General features: G+C 34.4%; 2 protein-coding genes across 4 annotated transcripts in view; one reads left to right on the top strand and one right to left on the bottom strand.

Annotated features, from left to right (window-relative positions):
• Positions 1 to 20,304, top strand: part of LOC137397479 (uncharacterized) — a 38,395-nt gene extending 18,091 nt beyond the window's left edge. The window contains exons 12-20 of the mRNA XM_068083769.1: positions 1,008 to 1,273; positions 6,846 to 6,973; positions 8,290 to 8,343; positions 10,040 to 10,213; positions 11,562 to 11,718; positions 15,557 to 15,704; positions 17,383 to 17,522; positions 18,306 to 18,363; positions 19,723 to 20,304. Coding sequence (XP_067939870.1) covers positions 1,008 to 1,273; positions 6,846 to 6,973; positions 8,290 to 8,343; positions 10,040 to 10,213; positions 11,562 to 11,718; positions 15,557 to 15,704; positions 17,383 to 17,522; positions 18,306 to 18,363; positions 19,723 to 19,974 — 1,377 coding nt within the window. The 3' untranslated portion in view covers positions 19,975 to 20,304. The remainder of the gene's footprint in view (positions 1 to 1,007; positions 1,274 to 6,845; positions 6,974 to 8,289; positions 8,344 to 10,039; positions 10,214 to 11,561; positions 11,719 to 15,556; positions 15,705 to 17,382; positions 17,523 to 18,305; positions 18,364 to 19,722) is intronic.
• A 3,406-nt stretch (positions 20,305 to 23,710) lies between these two features.
• Positions 23,711 to 25,755, bottom strand: part of LOC137396305 (zinc finger CCCH domain-containing protein 14-like) — a 41,052-nt gene continuing 39,007 nt past the window's right edge. For all 3 annotated transcript variants that reach the window (XM_068082519.1, XM_068082520.1, XM_068082521.1), the window contains exon 17: positions 23,711 to 24,668. In XM_068082519.1, coding sequence (XP_067938620.1) covers positions 24,552 to 24,668 — 117 coding nt within the window. In that variant the 3' untranslated portion in view covers positions 23,711 to 24,551. The remainder of the gene's footprint in view (positions 24,669 to 25,755) is intronic.

Raw genomic sequence — 25,755 nt, 5'->3', positions numbered from 1 at the left:
CACATTTAAAAAGCAGTCGTCGATGTTCGGCGAAAGATCAGGAAAGTTTGACAGCTGCAAACTTCCCGACGTGTCCGCATTTCTTCGTCGACGCCATCGGTTTACGGTTCACTTAAGCGTCGATGAATGTTGAAAGGAAAACGCTAGCGTATGGCGGTATAGTGTAAACCGGTCTTAATCTGCATTTGATGAGCAGGTGTTATTGCACCCAATGTATAAATCACTAATGACTCCTATGGAGCACTTTACTTACCACCTATGTCACTTCTTCACGATTTCAAGGAAGACTATATACAAGATGTTTCAGTATTGTAGATATCTATCTCAGACTCACACTATTATTTGTGTCTACCCAACACATAGTACAACTTACAGCCTGCCAGACTTACAACTTACACACTGCTAGACTTGGAGTGCTTATATAGCTTAGCAATTGCGAAGATTTTGAGAGTTGATATCATATAGCAATTATAAAGCTTTTTTAATATTTTTACCATTTCGATAGTCACTGCTTCATTCCACCAGTTCAAAATCTTAGCAAAATTGTAGTAGTTATCTCCTTTGCATATATGTCTGTAAAAGGGCATACCTAGCAAACATCAGTCTCCCAAATCAGATTAACAGACTAGATAAAACTAAATTATGTTCAGGTAATTTTAAATAGAGCTATATATATACCTCAACATGTCATCCAATGCATTGGAACCTCAGTCTAGTATTGAAGGACCTCAGTCTAGTATTGGAGAACTTCAGTCTTGTATTGAAGTACCTCAGTCTAGTATTGAAGTACCTCAGTCTAGTATTGAAGGACCTCAGTCTAGTATTGAAGTACCTCAGTCTAGTAATGAAGGACCTCAGTCTAGTATTGAAGTTTAAACATTTCTATCTTCAGCTTTCTTATTTTTATAATTTTCATTCATTCTTTTGTTTGCCAATATTTTAGAGACGTTTGATGATTCAAGTATAGTTATATATTTTGTAGCAATCTCTATTTTAATGATATACAGTTACAGACATTTAAACCAGTGCAACAGCCGATGGAGAGATCAGTCGAAAAACCAGTAGAAAAACCAATGAAAAAACCAACACCACCATTTGAAGATTTTACAGAAGCTCAACTGCGACGACTTTCCATGCCAACAACATTTGACTACAGGGAGGGCAGTCGCACCCACACATCTACCGCAAGAGCTAATGACGAATATATGGTGCCTGAGCAGACAACTCTGGACAACATTGGCATGGAAGACTCATTCTACGACAATATCCCTAGGTTGGTAGCTTGTAGCTTGCAAATTTCACTAGTTTTGTGCCTTTAAAAGTTTTCCGTAAAAGATTTATTTTATTTCTATTCATGCAAATCATGCAAAAAGTTTTTATCAGTATAGTTAATGCCCCAAAGTTGATTTAAAATTATTATAATAATTAAAGCAAAAAGACTCTAGCAACATTTTGTTCCTTTTTCAAGAGTATTCTCAAATTATCTGAATCAGTACCCAGGCAATCTCAAGAGCCGTGAGAGATCATTAGAAGTAATAACAATACATACAAGTATTCCAATATTCTGGAAGGTGATCGACTGGTACAGGTGCTATAAGTGTCAGTTTAGCAAGTTGAGTGTTGCGAGTTCAAATCTCATCTGATGCAATCATTTTCGTAACCTCTAATTGCGGCTTGGGACAAATGGACGAACAGCTACGGCTCTTATTATAGTAAAGCTTATGTATTGGATTTTTGTTGCTTTTTAATATCAAAAGAAGAATATGTTATTATCTTGCTCTTTTCTGTTTTACCCAGTTTACATCAGTTACTCGAAACAAAAGTGAGTAAAGCCAGTCTCACACTTTAAATCTTCGGTTTTTAAGTTTTACTCATCATTTTAAGCGCCACCTGAAACACCTGAAACTTTTAATTTTAAACACTAATGTGCTAATTCTATGGGCCACACATATCTTTGTTCAAATCAAGTTATCTCCTCTTCGTTTCTTCTACTATCAATAAGCGTGCGCAATTTCTCAATGTCGACTGTAATGTCCATCTCCTTGGTCTTCTCGAGCACTATGTTCAATTTTGCTAGTCCTTCAGGTAGTCTTTCCTTTCAACCATCTGGAAAAAAGAAAATGCTGTCTGAATTTGAACCAACATAAGATTCAGCTGGCGTTTATTCCTAACATAGAACTTGTCTAACATCATCATAAATGTGAAAAGTCCAAAACAAAAACATGACACGCAAGAAAAATACTAACGCAATAAAGCATAGTAAATCCGATGCAACTGACTCAATTGCAATATTGTTGGTTTTTTATTGTTTAAACAGCACGAGTGAAAATCTCTTTTTTTAATAATATTTATTTCTTTTTAGCAGCAAAATCTCCGTTGTAAAAAGAGTTGCCATCTTTAGCGCAATTACCAGTAAGTCAGTTGCATCGTATTCACTATGGCAAATCGCGTTAGTATTTTGTGCATGTGACGTTATGTGTCTTGGGCTATGTAAACATCAAAAGCTGCTAAAATTGCGCTCACTAATAATTTGTTTAGCCAATTAAAAGCGTTGCATCGACAACTTGGTTTGCATGCACAGCTCAGACAATTCTGTGAATTTCGGGCGAATAATTCTGTATTTTTCATTCATTTCGTGATTTCGCTCAGAATAAACAAAAAATTTGTTATGTGTGGCTGTAACTTTATAGTAGAATGATGGATGTGCGATGCATATGAAGCAGCCGAAAGGTAAGACCTATGTACGCGTACAAATGCAACGCTGTTGGGTCGTTAAGGTCGTTTTCATAGCACAAAGATGATGTATCACACGAGTGTTTTGTTTCCAAACAGCAAATCTGAATCTCAACAGAATGAGAGTGACACGGTTGTTTCCATGATGGCATGGCAGCACCATATGGGGGAGGGTTGCTACTCTATCGGTGTATGGAAACTTAGTAACTTAACTATTTATGGTCTTAAACTACTAGAAGAAATGGGGATTCATTTTCAACTAATAGTCAACTATTGCACTAATATAAGCATCAACAGTCAGTAAACAGACATACCATAAAACCTCTAATTGAACGCCACCATTATTTGAACGCCACCTCTATTTGACCACCACTATAGGGAAAGGATTGAAAAATAAAGCGCCACCCTTTAATTGAACACTACCTCCATTTGGCCACTACTACAGAAAAAGGGTTGAAAATCGAGCTCCATGACTTTCAAATAGAGGTTTTACAGTACTCATAAACAGTAGACACTTTTTGGTATGTCTGGTTTATGACAGTTAAGTGTTACATGACTTATATAGAGCATAAAAGTATAGCATCAGGGTTAATTTATAAAAACACTTGTTTCCAAACTCTAATTTTTTTTAATTTATAATAAAAAACAATATGTATAATAAACATAATGTGATAACTACCAAACAGCTTGTTTATAATTAAAATAAAACCAAGGATTATCCCATTAATGTTTTTGTTACTGTTAGTCATTTTAAATGATAGCTACTACTCTCTTCATTCATAAACCACCATAATTGATAAATGAAAAAGAATTTATTTAATATTGGACTCATTAAACTGAGTGTTTTTCATTGGACAAATTACAACTTCTATTGTAATCTGAGCAAATTAGCCAAGAAAACAGAATCAGACAAATAGACAAACGCGCAGACAGTCATATACATGTCGATACATAAAGGGGAAAAACAAACAAAGAGGCAGATGGACAGCATATAGATATACAAGGCGACAAAAACACTGAAATAGACAAACAAACATAAAATATGCAAAGAGGCAAAAACAGACAAACGCACAGATGAATAGACCGACAAACATGTAAGTATACAAAGAGACAAAAACAGATTGACGAACAGGCAAACATAAGACGTAAAAAGGAGAAAAACAGACAAACGGACAAATAAACAGGCAGATGAACATATAAATATACAAGGAGGCTAAAATAAACAAACAATCAAGCAGATGATCATTTAGGGACGGGTATAACTGGAGTATCTCAGAACCTGATTGCAACCTCAGAACCTCTATGTTTGCATGCATACATGCATGTATGCATGCATACATGCATGTATGCATGCATACATGCATGCATACATGCATGTATGCATGCATACATGCATGTATGCATGCAAACATAGAGGTTCTGAGGTTGCAATCAGGTTCTGAGATACTCCAGTTATGCCCGTCCATCATTTAGAGATACGGAAAGAATGAAACAGGCAGACAAACAGATAAACAAACAAACAAATGAATAAACAACTAGACCAATAAACAGCAGTAAAATAATTCTATCACAAATTATTGACCTAATTATTGACTGCAGCCACTTAACATCTGCAAGAAACTAAATCTGGTTTGCTTTATTTGGCTAATGGTTCAATATTCTTGCATAATCATCAAGAGTTATTGATTCTAAGCCAGCACATTCCTAGCTGTAGACCTACGTCTTATTCTGACTCCAGTCACTGAACTGAGCAAACCCGGGGTAGCTATCATGGGTGTCACTGCTAGCCAGTTTACAAAAAAGGATGGCGTTAAATATGCTACTTTACAAGAGGGCAGGTCTGTTGTTTGGATCTCATTCTATTAGGTTTAAATGTTGTTACTGATTTAGTCAGCGCTATATTTTCACAGAATTTAACAATGTATTAGCAAGATTTAATTCTGGATTGAAAACTGAAATTCTTTTGACTTAAGGACAGCATGGAACGGTCTCTGTTACACGTTCTAGACTGACTGTTCTAGTTCTAGACTGTTTCATATCATATACTATTTTTTTACTAATATTTTTACTATAATAAGAGCCGTGTTCGTCTTTTTGTCGGTCTGTCTGTCTGTCTGAAGCCACAGCTAGAGGTTGGGCAAAAAAGACTGCATCATACGGGGTTCGAACACATGACTTTCTGCAGCGCAGCCTGGCATACTACCATCTGCATTAATCATAAGTATAAAATTGAATTTTCAAGTATGTTTTGTATGAATTAGATTTTAAAATGTTAGAGAGTTTTTACTCTTAGCAATCTGTAAGTATACAAAACCAAACAACTAGAACGAACTTTTAATCATTTAGATATGATGGTGGTTATATTTTGGAGAGTTACTGTGCAAAGATTAAATAATATTTATTCTCTGATTAATTAATATTTGATTAGACAAATAATTAATAAATAAATAATATTTAATTGCGCACATAGAAGTACCTTCTTCTAAGTTGAAAGCTTTGATTGCAACATAGATTAGAAGGATGTAACATGCGGGGAGCCATTTCTATTTTGCTAGTATACAGTAGACAAGGATTGTCAAGGAAGGAAATGCATTGACCTCGACTCTAGTACCACATTTATATCATATAGTGTAGCTGCACATGCTATCCGAACACTTGTCATAAAGACATTATTTTGTAGTTAGTTGAATTTCCAAGCGCTGACAAAAATAAGATATTAACAATAGTAATGGAAACTAGTTTGTACCCTGTCCATCTGTGTGGTCCGTCAGGTGTGTGCTAGTACCCTGTCAGTTTGTGTGGTCCGTCAGGTGTGTGCTAGTACCCTGTCAGTTTGTGTGGTCCGTTGGGTGTGCGCTAGTACCCTGTCAGTTTGTGTGGTCCGTCAGGTGTGTGCTAATACCCTGTCAGTTTGTGTGGTCCGTCAGGTGTGTGCTAGTACCCTGTCAGTCTGTGTGGTCCGTCAGGTGTGTGCTAGTACCCTGTCAGTTTGTGTGGTTTGTCAGGTATGTGCTAGTACCCTGTCAGTTTGTGTGGTCCGTTGGGTGTGGGCTAGTACCCTGTCAGTTTGTGTGGTCCGTCAGGTGTGTGCTAGTACCCTGTCAGTTTGTGTAGTTCGTCAGGTATGTGCTAGTACCCTGTCAGTTTGTGTGGTCTGTCAGGTGTTCCCCCTTGCATATTGTCAATTCCCTCCCAGGGGGAATTTTTCCTGGTTGGGAACCCCTGAGTTAATTGATATTATCTCTTCACGTGCACTGACACAATTTGTTGAGATTTTTTACAGAATCATTTAATCTTCCGCAATTAGTGGCTAATCAAGTTTATATTGCAATTTTATCATTTCGTTAAAAAAATCTAGTCTTTTAAAGAAATTATTCGTATGGCAGAGTTTATGAAGGTTTGCAGAAAACTGAAACTGAATAAGAAGTTGACAATATAAACGCCTCTCTGGCTGAAGAAAGGAGAAATTTGTTGATGACATTTCATATTGTGAAACCGAACTGTTAGTAGTAATAAATTTGCGCCACTCAGAAATTTCCTATTAATTAATGTTATTCAAATGATGACTCGCTGCCACAGTCGCCCACGTAACCTTTTTAAGACTTTTAAAATTTTGTTTTTTTATTTTTGTCAACAACGCAGTATTTAAACAGAGTCATTGACTATTTGTCTAAAGAATATTTAGTGGTACACATACTAAATCTGAAAGTGCCCTGGGTCTGGTTTATATCATCTCATATGAATATATAAGAAGAAAAGCATCAATAATCAATAATTAACAAGACAAAAAACAAAGATTCTGTAAAATGATGTCTATAAATTCAATAAATAATAAAGTCTTCAATCATAGAATCTTTTGGTCAAATGATGCGTGCGACCAGAGTTAGTTAGTTATCCTCTATTTGTTCTTTGCTCTAAGTGCTTTCAGAAGTTAATATAGAGTTCCAATGAGCTCACACGTGTTAGTCATTTTTATGAATAGCCTCTGCTCCAGAGTACAAGTGTAATGCCCTCAAAAAAGTTATAGATATAAATAATTGATATTCTGATATCGCTGTTGTGTGGGCTAGTTTCTGTGGCTTGAAATCTTCATTACCATTGTTTGTTTTTAGACCTAGTACACCAACTCTACCTGCGCTCACTGATAACACAGATATAGAGAGTGTCTCTGATGTCCTTCATAATAAAAGATACAAAAGGTCTGCAAGTGTATCAGATAGAATGCTCTTTACTGCTGAAGGTAAGTCTCTGATCCTTCATACGCTTACCATAGCCAGGTTTTTAACCTACAAAAACAACGAGTTATTTAGTTTGTTTTTCAAACAGGAGAAATTCTTGAACCTGAACTGAGGGAAGAAGCAGACGCATTGAAGCAGACACAAAACTATGATAGGTCTTCCTCAGTTCACTTTTCATTTTGATGGAATTTCATTTAAGAGTTTTGAACTTTTCATCACAACATTTGTTAAAATCAGATGAGTTTTGTATTGAAACGCTCAATACATTGCACCCCAGATTATGACACTCCTGTTTTATGGTTTTTTCGCTTTGGGATGTGGAACACAATGTTGTTGTTATCCTCTCTATTTGACACAATGTTGTTGTTATCCTCTCTATTTGACATTTTTTTGCCATACGACATCAACAAAAATGTTACTCGAAATCAAATTCGACTGTCAGTCTATTGAATACATCAAAGTAATGACGACGCTGATATACTATTAGCCAAAATCTCTCCCATAACGCATGAAAGAGATACCATTCTCGCTCTCTCTCTCAGTTGAGCATTCTAGGCTATAAGCTATATAACTATAAGCTATAGTGAAAACAAAACCGGAAACAGGTAAAAATATTAAGACGATCGCAAAATTAAAGTTTTGTAAAATACATACTAAAAATTAGCTTTTGGTATGTTTTTAATAAACTAAGTTTTTTAACGTTAAATTTAATGTTTATGTTATATTTCTGTCTTGACTGTAAGTACTCCCAACGGTACGTAGTGCACATGATGATGTTACATTTTATTGCAGATCATAACCACTAAATACACAAATGTTAATGTTGGTAACTATAGTTATTAAGGCTATTTTGTTTTTTGTTGGTAATTGACAGAGCTTATACAAAATTTTAATGTGTTCTATCAGGGCGTATTTGCATGATAATTAACAAGGGTTTCTATACCCCTCTATGCAACATTTTTTCTCCTTGCGATGCCAACATTGGAATGAATGAATGAATGATAGAATGAATAAATGGATAGTAGGGGCTCGCTGTATTTGCATTTTGGAATATCCATAATTTGGTTTACATCGGGTGAAGATGCTAGGTTAGAGTAAACCATAATAGTCCATATATACAGCTAAGGAGCTGTATACCTACATTATAATTCTGATGTTTGAAGGTTAATACAATAGTTAGTATTTGTTTGACGCCTTTGCTTTGTAGTATCATCAAATACCAAGCACTATTTATTTCTGACTTTAGTAGTTTTATAAAGATACATGCTGTCAGATATTGATTTATTGTATCTGAGTAACAAATATTTTTAAATTGTAGAAACTTCTAGAACGGTGAACGAGACAGTGCAAAGACACCAAACTACAGCGAGAGGTAAATATTTTTTATTTAGTTTTAAATGAGTGTTTGCATTCAAAGCGTTTAAGAATGTGCTCAGAAAATCTGTAAATGACCTTGACCTGATTCAATTATCTCCCCGTATTTTCTCAGTTGAAAGTATGCAGCATATTGACATGATCTGTTGATGAAAAAAAACTTCTCTTGGGCTGTTAACAAAATTAATTGTAGTTGTTACTACATTCATCGCCTAAATTTTTTTGAAGATTTTAACATTTCATTAGCATATGCAATGAATCTGACCTCTTTTAGCACATAGCCATATATATAATAACTGTGAAAGTTATGAGAGAGAGAGATGGTAGTTGCGCTAGTGACTGCGACTAGTTTATTAGAGGTTACCTAAAGGCTTTCTAAACTCAATTAAATCATTTCACTGTTTTAAATCTGTGACAAGTGTATCATTAAGCTATTACACTGAAGCATTAAGAATACAGTATATGGCAGCAATGGATGTCTGCTGATATCAGGGGAATCAAAAACACTGATCTATTTAGGACAGTTTTAAAGTGATACCAGCTGTTAAGGCTGGAGAGGTCTGCGCATCGTCGGCCTGTCTTTTTCCTTTCCTTTAAATTCCAGTGATTTTTCATCCAAGTGAGCCACGCCCTGCTCACTTCCTGCCAACTGGTCTTTCCACATCGATTAGCCAAGCTATTAGGCACCTGGGGCTTTCATTAATGATTTTCAAATTGTTTTTTAGCAATTGTCTTACATGATGAAAAAATAAAATTCAATTAGAAAAAAACATCGATTGGAACCAAGTTTGTCTAATTAAGCTGAGTATTCATATGAAATTGGCTAGGCATAATATAGGTGGCATCAGGTAAGACATGGCGTGATACCAGCTGGAGCTTTTATGTAGCGTAACTTTGGTGAGCGATTGCTTTTTTAAAGTCAAATTCAAGGTCAACGCTGATACCATCAACATGTAACACTATTTACAGTATTTGTGAGACATTTTGTGACTATCTGAGGCTTTCCTGTGATTAGCCTATAATGCAGGGGCTGGCTTTCATGGAGAGCTCGGGCTTTTTGAAAAGCTAGCTTTTCACAGGAAAGCCAGGAATGGGGACTATCTGATTATCTCGCTAATCAGTGCTCAGCGAAGAAAAGCTTCAGTGAGGAAAGGGAGTGAGCTGAGCTACTGAGTTGCCATGCCTCTGCTGACAGGAAATCTGCGTGTGGTGGTCGGGCATAAGAGACCATCGTATAGCAGTGAGGCTGCTGATTTGACTTGCCTACAGGTTGGCATTAGGGACTGTCATGAGATAGGTGACAGTATTCTCCTGTGAGCATGTAACGCCGTGGTGGTGAAAGCTGGTGGCAAAGAGGAAGTTGGTGCGGCGTAACAACTTCTTTGTTGTTTTGCTTACAGTATAGTTTAACAAGTTTGTCAGTCATTTAACACTTGTTGTCAGATACGTTGAAATATCTACGATCACTAAAATAACTGCCACCAAAGTGCAAGTATCGTAACAAAATATAAATTATGAAAAATGGTGAGGAAAAAAAATTTGTAAAAAATGAAATAAAATATATGAAAATTTTATATAAATGATTTAACTGGTTTAGCACGAGTTCAATTCAAATGAGCAAACTCTGAATGAAAAATTGCTGCATATCTGCTGCTATGTCATGTAAAATATCTCTACATTGTAATAAATTTTAGATGGTTGTGAGACTGAAGATTCTGAGCAAATCACTGAAAATGGAAGAGAAACATCCCGAGCAGTACATCACAGATCTAGCAGGCACAGAAAACCTCCTCGCCCTAAAAAAGCTGATATAAAAACAGAAAAGAGCAAAGAAGGACCTTCACTTGAAGAGAAAGTCGCTCATCTGGGTAAGCACTTACTTAAACAGTTTAGAATATACATCATATTTATATGTACAGTTGATGTATTGGGAGGATTTTTTATTAGGCTAAACATGGACTTTGGTTAGCTTGTTCACTGCTGTTTTTCATATTAGCAAATACTTAGCAAACCACATCGTAACCCATTACAAAACATATGGTCGACACGACATCTATCACGAGTAGTATCTACAATTAACTAACGGAATTCTCATCACCTAGCAACACGATTGAGCTGGAGGCTAGCAAGCCTTCTGATTGGATAAGAACTCCATCGTATGCAGCGAGTCAAGAAGTTGAATAGGGAATCCGTATCAAAGCAGTATGATGCTAAAGCGTAAAGAAAGCCGTGACGTACTAACATTGTGCCGTTTGAAATAATCAAGCCTTTGTAAGCAGCTGCATGTCAGTTTTTTAAATTAAATTGAATTTGTTGTGCAAACCAACTCTGAAAGAGCAGTAATTTCTCATGATGTGTTGTGATTAATAAAAGACGACAACGTTAATCAGACCATCTGTTGAGCTTTACTGGAGACTTACAGAGCTTCCAATACAATTGGTATATAGATATTTCTTAGAATACCTACAGAACGTCTGTCTAGTTTCATAATACTGTCTGTATATTTAATTAATGAAAAGAAATGTTTGATCATACTATGAGGAAACTCATAACATACAGTTTGAGTATGTGCTATGTGCATAAACATAGTAGTTTGTGCATAAAACATGCTATAAGCATGCTATAAAACACACCGCAATATGTTGTGATTGTAGTATATTTCAAGCCATATTTTTTAACGATGTTGACACTTATTACTACCTCAGGTTTGCTCAAGTAGGATTCTCTTACTGCTGTATCTTGGTCTGGCTGTTTACTAATTTGTTTATTTGCCAGTCTGTCTGTTCATCTGTCTGTTTGTCTGTTTCTGTATCTTTGTAGCCTATATCTTATGTTTGTCTGTCTGTTTGTCTGTCTGTTTGTCTGTTTTTGTTTTTATGTATATCTACGTGCTCATCGGTCTGTTCATCTGTCTATTGCTGTTTCTTTGTATACCTATCTTATGTTTGTTGGTCTGTTCATCTGTCTGTTTGTCTGCTTTGGTCTCTTCGTATATCTTATGTTCAGACAGACGAACAGACCAACAGACATCTATCTGTTTGTCTGTCTGTTTGTGTCCTCTGTATATATCTATGTGCTTATCTGTCTGTTACTTGTCACTATTAAGTAAAGCTTACAGCCTTATGTCACCAAAGCCTTTATATAGAGAAGTTATCTCATCTCTGTGTCACATGAGCACCCACCAACTGTAAGAGTTGTCTGCATTACTTATTGCAGAAGAAATATTTGACAAGCTGAATAATTGGATTTCTGTAAGTGGAGGGAATGGAGGAAGCAAAAGAAGCTCTTTAGCCGAATCAGCAAGTAGTCAGAGAAGTGGTGCTGCTAGCAAATATTCTCGAAAATACAAACATGGACATATTCCAGACTGCAGGTAAGTGGAAGAATACAACTTTTTCTGACAATTTCATAAATCTTTTTCATTCCACTGTTAAATTTCCAAAATTGCTTTAAACAATATTCTATGACATTCTATGACCTCAATGGCTTGACAGCAAAAAGCTTTTCTATGTCTATGGGTAGGCTACATAACTCGAAGTTTTTACTACCTCAGACTGTGTTTTGGAGGAAGTGCTTGTAGAATAAAATTGCAGTAAATACTTTTTAGGTTATGCTGAATTAATATATTCATTGATGTCTACAGAAATCACACCACGTGAACTTCATTAATGAAGGGAGTTGTTTATACACTCTCCCTTTCTTTAATCAACAACCCTGAGATTTCTTTAGGCAGACTTTCAAGGATATTAACAATAGAGCTACTTAAGTCAAAAGCTTTTATGAAGTAATGACAAGATTTATTAAACCATAGATTTAACGTCTATGTTAAATGCTGCCAAAAAGTGTTTACTATTGTGATAGTGATGATTAAAAACTGGTATGGTTTCAGAAAAGTCGTTTGTTAACCAGACCCCTGTTAAGCAATGATTTGTCAGAGTGCAGACTGGACAGCATTTTTAATATGTTGGGCAGCTATGTGAGGTCAAGTGCCTTTCTTGTCGCTGCTAGGGGCATTTTTGGGAATTTAACCTCAAACTGTTGTTCATAGGTCAGGTGCTCCACGCCACTAGGCTACGATTTCTCTTCTTTGAGGTAACCGCAGAAAAAGTGTTCACATATTTGTAGATAAGTAACTTAATATGAACATTTTTCAAGCAGGGGTCTAAGTGCAGGTCCGATCGATAAACCCTAAACCACAAACAAGAAAACTTACGTATAGGCTGAATCTGCAGAAGTCTTGTTATAAGCAGCTTTCGTGGGACTTTATGCTAAACACAGAGCTTACTATGTCAACCACCTTAGATGATCTTTCGCCAATCAATCTCCTAGTGTCATTAAACCTGCAACATGTATGTTTAGATTCTCATGCATGTTAGTTGTCTTATTTATACATTATTACATAACGTGTCATCACATGCATGATGCAGAAATCGATGTAAACCAACAAGCTTTTAGATGATTATAGAGTTTACATGATATAACGAACCTTAATCAATTTTATTTGTGACTGATAGGAAATTATTTTACTTTTTAGTTATTGCGAGCAACTTAAAAACTTAAATTGAATTAATGGTTGGCTATGCTTTATCACAAGCTTTTACACGTATATCTATCGAAAGCTGGTATAAGCATTGTTGCTTCACAGTAATAATAATGGTTTGGGAGCGCTTGGTCTGCGCATGGGAACTTGGGAATTCCTAAAAAGGCCACTGGTGGTGACAAGAATGACATCCAACCCTAAATAGCTCTCTGCAACTGGGCATGTCTCCAGGCGTTGAGGTTTTTCTGCCACTGGACTCAGATGTGTTCAGTTAAGATCGCAGAGACATTGGTTGTTCAACGATGCTCATAAAAAACATTCACAGCCTCTGCTTCCAGAAACAAAGCAGACATCATCATCCTTGAGGACTGCTCACACAGTACTACATGTTTGAGGGAAAGGATGTACTAAAATGAAAGTGACTAGACTAATTGGCGGGACCTGATTGACCAATAGACCACTGTTCAGAATATGATTGACCAATAGACTACTGGGTAGGATGTGATTGACCAATAAACTACTGAGCAAGATATGAATGACCAATAGACTACTGAGCTCAGACTACTCAGCAAAATCTGGTTGACGAATAGCCACAGCGGCTAGCCTTTCACCATAGCAGTAAAATAGTCATAGCTAATGATGTTTTACAGGCATACCATAGGAGGCCTATGGCTATATAAATATATGGTGATTGCTAAAAGATTTAAGGCCTATATCAAGTATACAATGTGCATCTCCAGCAATTAACAAAATACTTTACTGCGCTACAACCTTTTTAAGAGTGAAAACGCATAAAATAACATTGTTAACATTTAAGGTTTTTACTTTATCAAATTTAACATGTGTAGAATTCTTTGTGTGTTTACTCTAATAGTACATTATCAAAAGATTTTTATAGTATAGTGTATATAGAACAAATTCGCCTTAGAGGTTTTTCAGTATAAAATAATGCAGTAGTTATTACTGAAAACCAAATTTTGCAATGAACAAACTAACAGTAAGACTATCTCAAGTTTCATGCACTTTTTTATTCGAAATTGTCTCCCCAAATCATAGTTATCAGTTGATACAAAAAAAGATAAAATTGCCTCCGTTAGACAAATAAATGAACACTGCAACTGTGAGGTGGTTAGCAAGGCAACTATAGTCATAGATTTATATATTCATCGAATTAAATATTCATAAATGGCAGCAACAAAATAAATAGCGTATATATATTGTCAGAAATAGTTGCTGAAAATAATTAAGACCAGTCAAGCTTCTACAGTTAATTATTTTCAACATCTGCTTTGTATGTTAAAACAGTTGTATGTTGGAGCAAGTATTCCTGTAAAAACTCGTAACTTTTTAATTCATTTTGTTTTTTAAAAATGTATGATAACTTTTTAACAATTCCCGCTCATCATTACACAATATTATGAACACAAAAATATTACAGCAAAGCAGTATAAACAGTAGTAAAAAGATATATCGATTAAATTTATAAAAGAGGTCTTGTGTTACTTTATTATAAAGATTACATACAGAAGCGTAAGCTCAGAGAAGTGTGAGGGTAACCATGGTAATAGAGATACACCCGGGTTACTATACTAAGTTTCCATACAGTGATAGGGTAGTGACACAACCCCCCTCCTATGCCACAGCAATGCCATCATAGTAACAACCAAGTCGCTCTCCTTCTGTTGTGATTCAGTGTCACTGTTTGGAAGCAAAACACTCGCTTGATGCGCCATTTTTGTTCCATGAAAACAGATTCAGCGACCAAATAGCAGTTTTTTTTCTGATCATCCATGGTTTGTTTTGTCATTGGCCTCTTAAAGATACTGTCTTGACATAAGGCTTTGCACAGCCATTGCTCTACCATAGCAGCCTATAGAGACATGATCTGCTTGTTAAACCAGAGTAGCGGTTTGACACTGGCGCACCTGGTGTCACTACCGTATCGCTGTATGAAAATTTAGTGATACTCCTAAGTTGAACTAGGTATGGAATTAATCAGTTTGTCTTATAATGTTCAATTTTAAAATTTTTTTCAAGTTATCTTCTCAACTTTTGCTAGCCTCTTCACATTCTCTGACAAAACTATGATACTTCGAAAAACCTATGAGCACCGGATGTTAACAATTACTTCAGACGTTGAGTTGAATACTGGCAGAAATTTCACATCATATGCTAAAATATTTGTTTCTTTAGGATGTTAAGACAATGATAAGTAGAAGGTAGACTTTATACAGAACTAGATGAATACCCAGCGTTGTACGGGTATTAAAAACAGCTCATAAACACTGACAGGTAATGTAGTTGCCATTGGATAATTTGAGTAAGCTAGTATGTATCTGTAATGCTGAACATACCAATAAGAGCCGTGAAAACAAGCTTTAGTGACATTGCGCGTATCGCAGAATCGCTATGCGTATTTTAACCCAGATAATGACTCATATCACCCATATGAATTCTATGAATCACATGCTCATATGATACTAATGAATCCCGTGTAGTTTAATGGGTTAGCTTTTCGCCCTGTGAATGGGAGGTTCTGAGATCAAATCTTTCGCGGTACGGATTTCTATTGCTATTTTTAAACAGACAAATGGCAATTTTTAATACAGATATAGATACACTGTACTTGCTCTGTGTTTGTCGTAGTTTCTAGGACTACCTCTCTTGCTAGGGTCAACAAGAGAAGATTTGAAAGGATTGAATCTCATATTATGACACTAGCCAAAAGTGTCACTCATATTTCTTCAGAGATGAAATCCCATGGTGCCATGCATGCAGAGATTGAACGGCTGTCAGCAGAGGTAGCTCTAATGAAAAAGGTTTGTTGGTCAACTAGAATATACTGATCATGTGATATAAAACTTGAGATATCATTTCGTGTTGACCTCATTTTAAAATATTGCAGTTTGTCAGAGTACGAGGTTTCCTTGTGTTTGCTTGCTTCATTTAAATGAGTTAGCTTTATAAAACACAGTTGTTGTCCCTCGATACTACAAATAATTGAGTATGCATTGTTAAAAACTTGAAGTGATAGACTAAAACTACGGCTTCAGGGGCTTTTCCTCCTGTAGAAGTATTCCTATGACCAAACGAGCGGATGCGAAGTTTTCCCACGACCAAATGAGCGGATGCGAAGTTTGGGAGTTTTTATGATCAATGCATGTGCACACAACTTAACGAAAATTATTCATCAACAATGAGACGAACCCTTGTATAAAAATTTCATCAACAAATTTAACCATCGTTTTGTAGATTACGGTAGTTAAAGTATAATAACGATACAAAACACATATAGGCCCATTTAAATATGTTACCAAGTCTTTGTAAATTATCGAAATTCTTTAAAAACTTACCCATCTGATCTGATTATACACAAATAGACAGATTTATATGGACGAAAATCGTCACAAAGCGCTTGAAAAGCTTGGTTTAATAAAAGTTAAGACCGGAAATTGAAACACCAGGCGACAGAGAATAGAATGATTAAATCGTGCGCATTTCGTGAAAAAATAACGTGCGCATTTCACCAGTCTATAGCATTGTCGACGGTTTCTGTAATTAATGTAGAAGTACTGAAATCGTTTCATCTTTGCCGATTTCAAAGTCTCCGACTTTTTAGAAACATTCCAGTACTTTGGTATTCTAACTGATGTCCAACGCAGTGTAAGTAAAGGAAATGACGATGATATTTTTTTCTAACGATTCTTATGAGATTACAATATTTAATTATAAGTTTGGATATCATTCTTGATACTTCTTGATATTGTTAGCTATGACGTTTTGAAATGTAAACAAAATTGTGCATTGGTTTTCTATTATTACTGTATTACTATTACAAAGTTTGGATATTCTTTTTGATACTTCTTGATATTGTTAGCTATGACATTTTTAAATGTAAACAAAATTGTTCATTGGTTTTCTATTATTACTGTATTACTATTACTAAGTTTGGATATTATTTTTGATACTTCTTGATATTGTTAGCTATGACGTTTTTAAATGTAAACAAAATTGTTCATTGGTTTTCTATTATCACTGTATTACTAAATTAATAATATTGGTTATTCTAATAATATCAGTGCATTTTACTTCTAATATTGGCCAATATTGCATTTCTCCTATTGCTGGGGGAGAGATATAAACATATAATCTCTTCCTATCATTATTGCTGTTTGTTGTATATATTAACACCCACACCCAGTACATTACAGCTACCATTGCAGTTATCCTATTGCACTGCAGTGCCATTTGACTGCTAATATTGCATTTCTCAACCATCAGTACCCTTTCTTTTCTCCAATATCACTTTGGTCGTGTGCTGTATGACAGTGGAATTTCTAGTTATATGTTCCATTAGCATCTGTGATAATACAATTACAAACTAGTTGAACATTCAAACAACCTCATATTAAATATAGTGTAGAAAGCTAATCTCAGAATCATGTAAGATGTGTAACTAAGTGCTCAGTTTAATGAGGTACAAATGGTGTGTTGAAGGGAATGGACTTAAAGAACAGTTCATCACACAAAGGTAGAACCATGGTAGACTCAGATTCTACATTGCTACACAAAGACCAGTCTAAGTCTACAGTAATAGAGTCAAAGCACAGGGCACGCAAGCTAAACAAGCTGACGCAGTAAGTTTTATTGTAATATAGTGGAATCTGTAATATAGTGGAACCCAGTACTCAAACGACTTCGAACTCGAATGGGAAATTTGAGAATATTTTGCTTCGGAATTTGTACATATATTTGGAATTTCAACAGCCAAGTATATATAGGCTTAGCAGCATCAGTTTTAGTCAGCCTGTAGTGAACACAGACCTTTGCCTAGCATTGTGCAAAAAACTTTATTTCACATTCATTCGCCACTGATTTATATTAACCAAGAGTACAAAGAAAGTCTGCAACGATTAGAACGTGTGATAAAGGAAGACTGTCAGTATCACGATGGTCTAGAAAGGGGAGATAATAGACAATTTTGAAAACGACATGAATCTCTTAGCATTATTTTTATAATTTATAGCTAATAGTTTGCTGTTATATTGTCTAGGAACGTATTATTCAATATCCTTTTTTACTTAAGGGAAAAATTAATTAAGTATTCGAGCAAATTGATAGTTGAACAAAACTCTGGAACAATTAACGTTTGAGAATCAGTGTTTGCTGTTGGTTAAAAAATAAGTATTTATTGAGATGGTAAATCAACTCTAACATAATCTGAACTATAATGTTTTGTAGACTTAATTAATATTGTCTATGAGCTTTTTTACTAACTGGTATAGTAGAGAACATTTATTATTGGGAGTAAAATATCAAACTGGTATGCCTTGCTTGTACAACTGTACAACTATCAGAGACATTTATAACAGATTGTTGTAGCTTGTGGTTTATTTAGAAAAACAATAATTTTATTGTAGATTTTTTGGAAGCGAGCCACCAATGATGAAGTTTTTTCTGAAGGAACTGGGCTACGAGGTGAGACTGATTTAATATACCCACGAGAAGATGATTGCTAGTGTTTCATGCGATTATTAGTTGTTTACTATTACAATTATTATCCTTATTACAATTATTATCCTTATTACAATTATTATCCCCTCCAATTATTCTTTTAAGTTGGTTTAATGAACTGGCAATCAAAAACACAAATTCTAATACTCAAATGCTATGATGTATTTTGACCTCAAATTTAGCAAGCAATTAGTTTCATGGGCTATTCCAAATAAGACATTTTATAATTGTGATGTTATCAATGCTCAAGTGAGGTCCAACTTTTCACTCCTGTAAAAATGCCGGCTTTAATTTTATGTACAAAATTTAAAAAGATATATTTCTATAAAATTGATAATCACTAAAGATACTAAAGCAGAATATATTATAACTAGAATGCCTGGTTTTTAATAATTTTTTTAATCAACATATACAGCATTTATCATCTCAACTTATAAATAAAGGTGTTAGTTTATTTCTATGTGTGCTATAAGTTTGTCTGTGCCATATACATATATTTATATATATAAATATATATATATAGCAGTTTGGGGAAGTCTGAGCACATTTTTCTTAGTACACCGGCAGTTTGGTGCGCCAATAAAGATTGGCACATGTAATAAGTATGTCCACAATTATTCCAGAGTAGGGCAAGGTAGCCGTGTGTCGTAGCAGTTAGCTCTAGCCTGCATAGCCTGTTTCTGAGTTCAAGTCCAGTGTGAAGCACTTTTTCATTCCTATAACCTTATCACCAGAATTGGACATACGGACAGACCAACAAACACTTAGCTTTATGTCTCTAAAAGATTTTTATTATATACTCACTAGGAAATTCATGCAGAATTTCAAAAGTTCAAAAATAGGTTGAGTGATTTTAACAATTTACCACAATGCAACTAAATAATTTACAAATGTGGCTGATTGTAAGCTCAAAGGTTAAACATGAGCTTCCTGCAGGCTGCTAAGACAATTTGAAAAACTTGTGGATAATTATGCTTTAGAAATGAGTTTTATCTTTTGATATAAAAGTGCAGTCATAGAATTTGTGTGTAAATTAGACTAAATTCTCTTACAACTAGCTAGCCCGTTAAGCCTATGTGCTGACTAATATTCCATGTTACTGAGTTCAAATTAAGTTTTATCAGCATTCATGACAATGGCAGCACTTTTACTAAAATGAACAGCTCAAAAGAGTAAAACATTACCAAAATGTTGCAAGATTTACTTCATAAAAAGTAAAATTGATGGCTTTTGATCAATGACCTTCAAATCAACATTTGATATATGAGGGTTACGTGACCTATTTCCTTGATAAATTTTAATTCTTGCAAAATTCTATTGTAGAAGTACACAAGCAAGTTTGAGAAATCACAAATAGGAGTGCTGGAGTTGCCATACGTGAGTGAAGAGCAACTCAAGTCTATTGGAATTCCTTTGGGACCACGAATGAGAATTCTTCAAGAGGCCAAAGATATTCAAAGAGAAATAACACATGTTCAGCAACAGACAACCGCTAATGGACATTCTGGTAAAACAGGAAAAAAAAGGCATACAGAAAACTCTAATGACATTTACATCTCATCACCATATTCTTAACCACTTTAAATAACTCTTCCCTGATACGATACTCCCTTGACTAAATATAACTACCTACCAGCTAGCAGCTCCTTACAGCAACTATTCTAACTACTTCTTGAATTTATAAGGCTCAAATATTGGTAGGAAGGTGAATGTGCTCAATGAACCTAGAAAACTGAAAGAAAGTTGCCTAAAGAAACAGTGAAACAGAAAGCTAACAGTTAATGAAAAGTAGACTTGCTCTATAGCGTCACTATGGTAACACCAACGTAAGAGGTTGGATATTTGTTTGGTCAAGCAAATACTTATAGGTAGACGTGTGATGGTATGAAACTATATCGTACCGCATTCCAACTGCTAGTCATATTTACATATTTGCACTTCTACAATATATTTATTATGCAGAATTTGAAATATAAACGTAATAAACAAAGTTCTATACAATGAGTGATGTATATCGAAAGATCGGTTCAACTTTGAAATTGCTTTGTCGAAAACTTCTCTTTGAATTGATTTTGGACTGGATTGAAGACGTCTGGCTATGAAGAAGTGAATATGTTGCGCACAACTTAGACAGACTTTTATTAGAAGAATTGAATAGGAAGCCCACAATAAAAGAATCTTTCCTCACTGCTATTTACCGCTACTATATAGAACACTTGATAAATAGTTTGAAATGAACAATTTAGTGTATTTAAGGATGAAATAGTAACATAGTATAGAATTTTCTAATCACTGAATTCAACTGCTTCGTCAAGGCGCTAGTTATAGTGGCAAGTTGTCTGTACAATCCTTATAATCCTATCAAAATGTTTTATGCATATATCAAAATTAAATTTATACAATACTTTTTGGTGTCTTAATTGTAAGACATATATGGACATAGTTCATTCTACAAACTGAGTGTCATTCAAATGTCAAAGTATCATTCAGTGATCCAGTATATTCATAACATGAAAGTGTCATTCAGTGATATAGTATATTCATAATATGATAGTATCATTCAGTGATACAGTATATTCATAATATGAAAGTGTCATTCAGTGATACAGTATATCCATAATATGAAAGTATCATTCAGTGATACAGTATATTCATAATATGAAAGTGTCATTCAGTGATACAGTATATTCATAATATGAAAGTCTCATTCAGTGATACAGTACATTCATAATATGAAAGTATCATTGAGTGATACAGTATGATCATAATATGAAAGTATCATTCAGTGATACAGTATATCCATAATATGAAAGTGTCATTCAGTGAAACAGTACATTCATAATATGAAAGTATCATTCAGTGATACAGTATATCCATAATATGAAAGTGTCATTCAGTGATACAGTATATCCATAATATGAAAGTGTCATTCAGTGATACAGTATATCCATAATATGAAAGTGTCATTCAGTGAAACAGTATATCCATAATATGAAAGTGTCATTCAGTGATACAGTATATCCATAATATGAAAGTGTCATTCAGTGATACAGTACATTCATAATATGAAAGTATCATTCAGTGAAACAGTATATCCATAATATGAAAGTGTCATTCAGTGAAACAGTATATCCATAATATGAAAGTGTCATTCAGTGAAACAGTATATTCATAATATGAAAGTCTCATTCAGTGATACAGTACATTCATAATATGAAAGTATCATTGAGTGATACAGTATGATCATAATATGAAAGTATCATTCAGTGATACAGTATATCCATAATATGAAAGTGTCATTCAGTGATACAGTATATCCATAATATGAAAGTGTCATTCAGTGAAACAGTATATTCATAATATGAAAGTCTCATTCAGTGATACAGTACATTCATAATATGAAAGTATCATTGAGTGATACAGTATGATCATAATATGAAAGTATCATTCAGTGATACAGTATATCCATAATATGAAAGTGTCATTCAGTGAAACAGTACATTCATAATATGAAAGTATCATTCAGTGATACAGTATATCCATAATATGAAAGTGCCATACAGTGATACAGTACATTCATAATATGAAAGTGTCATTCAGTGATACAGTATATCCATAATATGAAAGTGTCATTCAGTGATACAGTATATCCATAATATGAAAGTGTCATTCAGTGAAACAGTACATTCATAATATGAAAGCATCATTCAGTGATACAGTATATCCATAATATGAAAGTGTCATTCAGTGATACAGTACATTCATAATATGAAAGTATCATTCAGTGATACAGTATATCCATAATATGAAAGTGTCATTCAGTGAAACAGTATATCCATAATATGAAAGTGTCATTCAGTGAAACAGTATATTCATAATATGAAAGTGCCATTCAGTGATACAGTATATCCATAATATGAAAGTGTCATTCAGTGATACAGTATATCCATAATATGAAAGTATCATTCAGTGATACAGTATATTCATAATATGAAAGTGTCATTCAGTGATACAGTATATTCATAATATGAAAGTCTCATTCAGTGATACAGTACATTCATAATATGAAAGTATCATTGAGTGATACAGTATGATCATAATATGAAAGTATCATTCAGTGATACAGTATATCCATAATATGAAAGTGTCATTCAGTGAAACAGTACATTCATAATATGAAAGTATCATTCAGTGATACAGTATATCCATAATATGAAAGTGTCATTCAGTGAAACAGTATATCCATAATATGAAAGTGTCATTCAGTGATACAGTATATCCATAATATGAAAGTGTCATTCAGTGAAACAGTATATCCATAATATGAAAGTGTCATTCAGTGATACAGTATATCTATAATATGAAAGTGTCATTCAGTGATACAGTACATTCATAATATGAAAGTATCATTCAGTGATACAGTATATCCATAATATGAAAGTGTCATTCAGTGAAACAGTATATCCATAATATGAAAGTATCATTCAGTGATACAGTATATCCATAATATGAAAGTGTCATTCAGTGAAACAGTATATCCATAATATGAAAGTGTCATTCAGTGATACAGTACATGCATAATATGAAAGTATCATTCAGCGATACAGTATATCCATAATATGAAAGTATCATTCAGTGATACAGTATATCCATAACATGAAAGTGTCATTCAGTGATACAGTATATCCATAATATGAATGTGCCATACAGTGATACAGTACATTCATAATATGAAAGTTTCATTCAGTGATACAGTATATCCATAATATGAAAGTGTCATTCAGTGATACAGTATATCCATAATATGAAAGTGCCATTCAGTGATACAGTATATCCATAATATGAAAGTGCCATACAGTGATACAGTACATTCATAATATGAAAGTGTCATTCAGTGATACAGTATATCCATAATATGAAAGTGTCATTCAGTGATACAGTATATCCATAATATGAAAGTGTCATTCAGTGAAACAGTACATTCATAATATGAAAGTATCATTCAGTGATACAGTATATCCATAATATGAAAGTGTCATTCAGTGAAACAGTATATCCATAATATGAAAGTGTCATTCAGTGATACAGTATATCCATAATATGAAAGTGTCATTCAGTGAAACAGTATATCCATAATATGAAAGTGTCATTCAGTGATACAGTATATCCATAATATGAAAGTGTCATTCAGTGAAACAGTATATCCATAATATGAAAGTGTCATTCAGTGATACAGTACATGCATAATATGAAAGTATCATTCAGCGATACAGTATATCCATAATATGAAAGTATCATTCAGTGATACAGTATATCCATAACATGAAAGTGTCATTCAGTGATACAGTATATCCATAATATGAATGTGCCATACAGTGATACAGTACATTCATAATATGAAAGTTTCATTCAGTGATACAGTATATCCATAATATGAAAGTGTCATTCAGTGATACAGTATATCCATAATATGAAAGTGCCATTCAGTGATACAGTGTATACATAATATGAAAGTGCCATACAGTGATATAGTACATTCATAATATGAAAGTATCATTCAGTGATACAGTATATCCATAATATGAAAGTGTCATTCAGTGATACAGTATATTCATAATATGAAAGTGTCATTCAGTGATACAGAATATTCATAATATGAAAGTATCATTCAGTGATACAGTATATCCATAATATGAAAGTATCCTTCAGTGATACAGTATATCCATAATATGAAAGTGTCATTCAGTGATACAGTATATTCATAATATGAAAGTGTCATTCAGTGATACAGTACATTCATAATATGAAAGTATCATTCAGTGATACAGTATATCCATAATATGAAAGTGTCATTCAGTGATACAGTATATTTACAATGTGAAGGTGACATTCAGTGATCTAGTATATTTATAATATGAAAGATTCAGTGATACAGCACATTCATAATATGAATAGTCACTGTTATTGTTGAGAAACAACACCAACTCCATAACATAAAACTTTATGTACAATATATCAAATTAATGGAAATTTAGTGTTATAAATTCATAATAAAACAAGTGTAAAACTAGTCCTACTCTAGCTGTGCTGTACAAGATAACAGTTCAACATAGAACTAATGCTAGAGCTTCACATGACTAACATACAGGCAATCAGCCACTTGTCACTGCAGTTTTAGACCACCTGAGCTGATCTTTAGATGGCAGCGATGGGTGAGTGAAGATACAACCAGAGTTTCTCATCAAGCAAGAGATTCCATACTTGCAAGGCTACAATTAATTGTTTCATAAGTTTTTTGTTCACATGATATCGAGCTTAGCAGAAGTCTATTTATGCAAGCTTTGTCTAGACAGACTTAGAGGTCATTGGCAACAAAATCGTAACTACCAACTTTAAACCAGAATTATTCTATTAACGGCTTACTCTATGTCGGTGCATATTGATATGCAAAACAGCGTCTAAGATACAACGAATCTTTGCTGTTACATTCGTAGCAATAGAAATTGATCACAAATTTGTGACCTCAACCAAACCATACGGATCTCTCATGGCCTACATGAATCGTGGTACAGATTCCATGCATAAAAGGGTGGCTACATATCAGGACGAGGTAAGTCATTTTTAGAGCAAATGCATCGCCAACCCGTTGTCAACACATGGCATCAAAAGGAAAGTCTTGGCCTACATTGGTATAGAAAAAAGACTGATACAAATGTGATGGACCAAAAAAGTTGATTACCAGCAAACAACCTAGAACTGATTTTATTTATTTTCAGAGCAAACCGACTTCGCTTGAAATTCGCACCTACTCGCACATAGAAAAAGATATTTTCACTGATAACGGATGCATGAAAGCCACAGATGTAACATGGAACTGTTTTTGAAATCTTTCATCAAATCCAACCTTCAAATAAAGTCTACTCAAAGCTGAAGCCTTTCTCTAGTTTGACAGATTTCGTGACCCTAAACCCATTGTACATTTGGATGGTCTTTATCATTATATTTCTACCTAGCTTATGAACAGAGCAATGTAAATAGCAGCAGAGACTTTGTTATTGTCACCAATTGCTGAAGATGCGTAGCAGATAATGAATAAACTGACAGTGCTGCAATTATGGTAATAGAAAATCCAGCTAAAACGTGATGACCTTCACACAACCATCTTTAGCCATTCTATTTATCAATGCGACAAGTCAATTAAGAGTGTCGGTGTGCGCAGCCACAAAAAATATCTATACTATGCATTTCCTCAGTGCGTGTTGTCAGGCCTTTATATGGAGGAGCAACTAGTTCCCAAAAAAGCCTTAGTGACACACTAGAGTAGAAGTGACACACTCGGGTAGAAGTGACACACTC

This window comes from Watersipora subatra, chromosome 5 (genome assembly GCF_963576615.1).
Source record: "Watersipora subatra chromosome 5, tzWatSuba1.1, whole genome shotgun sequence".
Taxonomy (NCBI): Eukaryota; Metazoa; Bryozoa; class Gymnolaemata; order Cheilostomatida; family Watersiporidae; genus Watersipora; species Watersipora subatra.
Note: the sequence above shows the minus strand (reverse complement) of the source record. Positions and strands in the feature narration are given on the sequence as shown.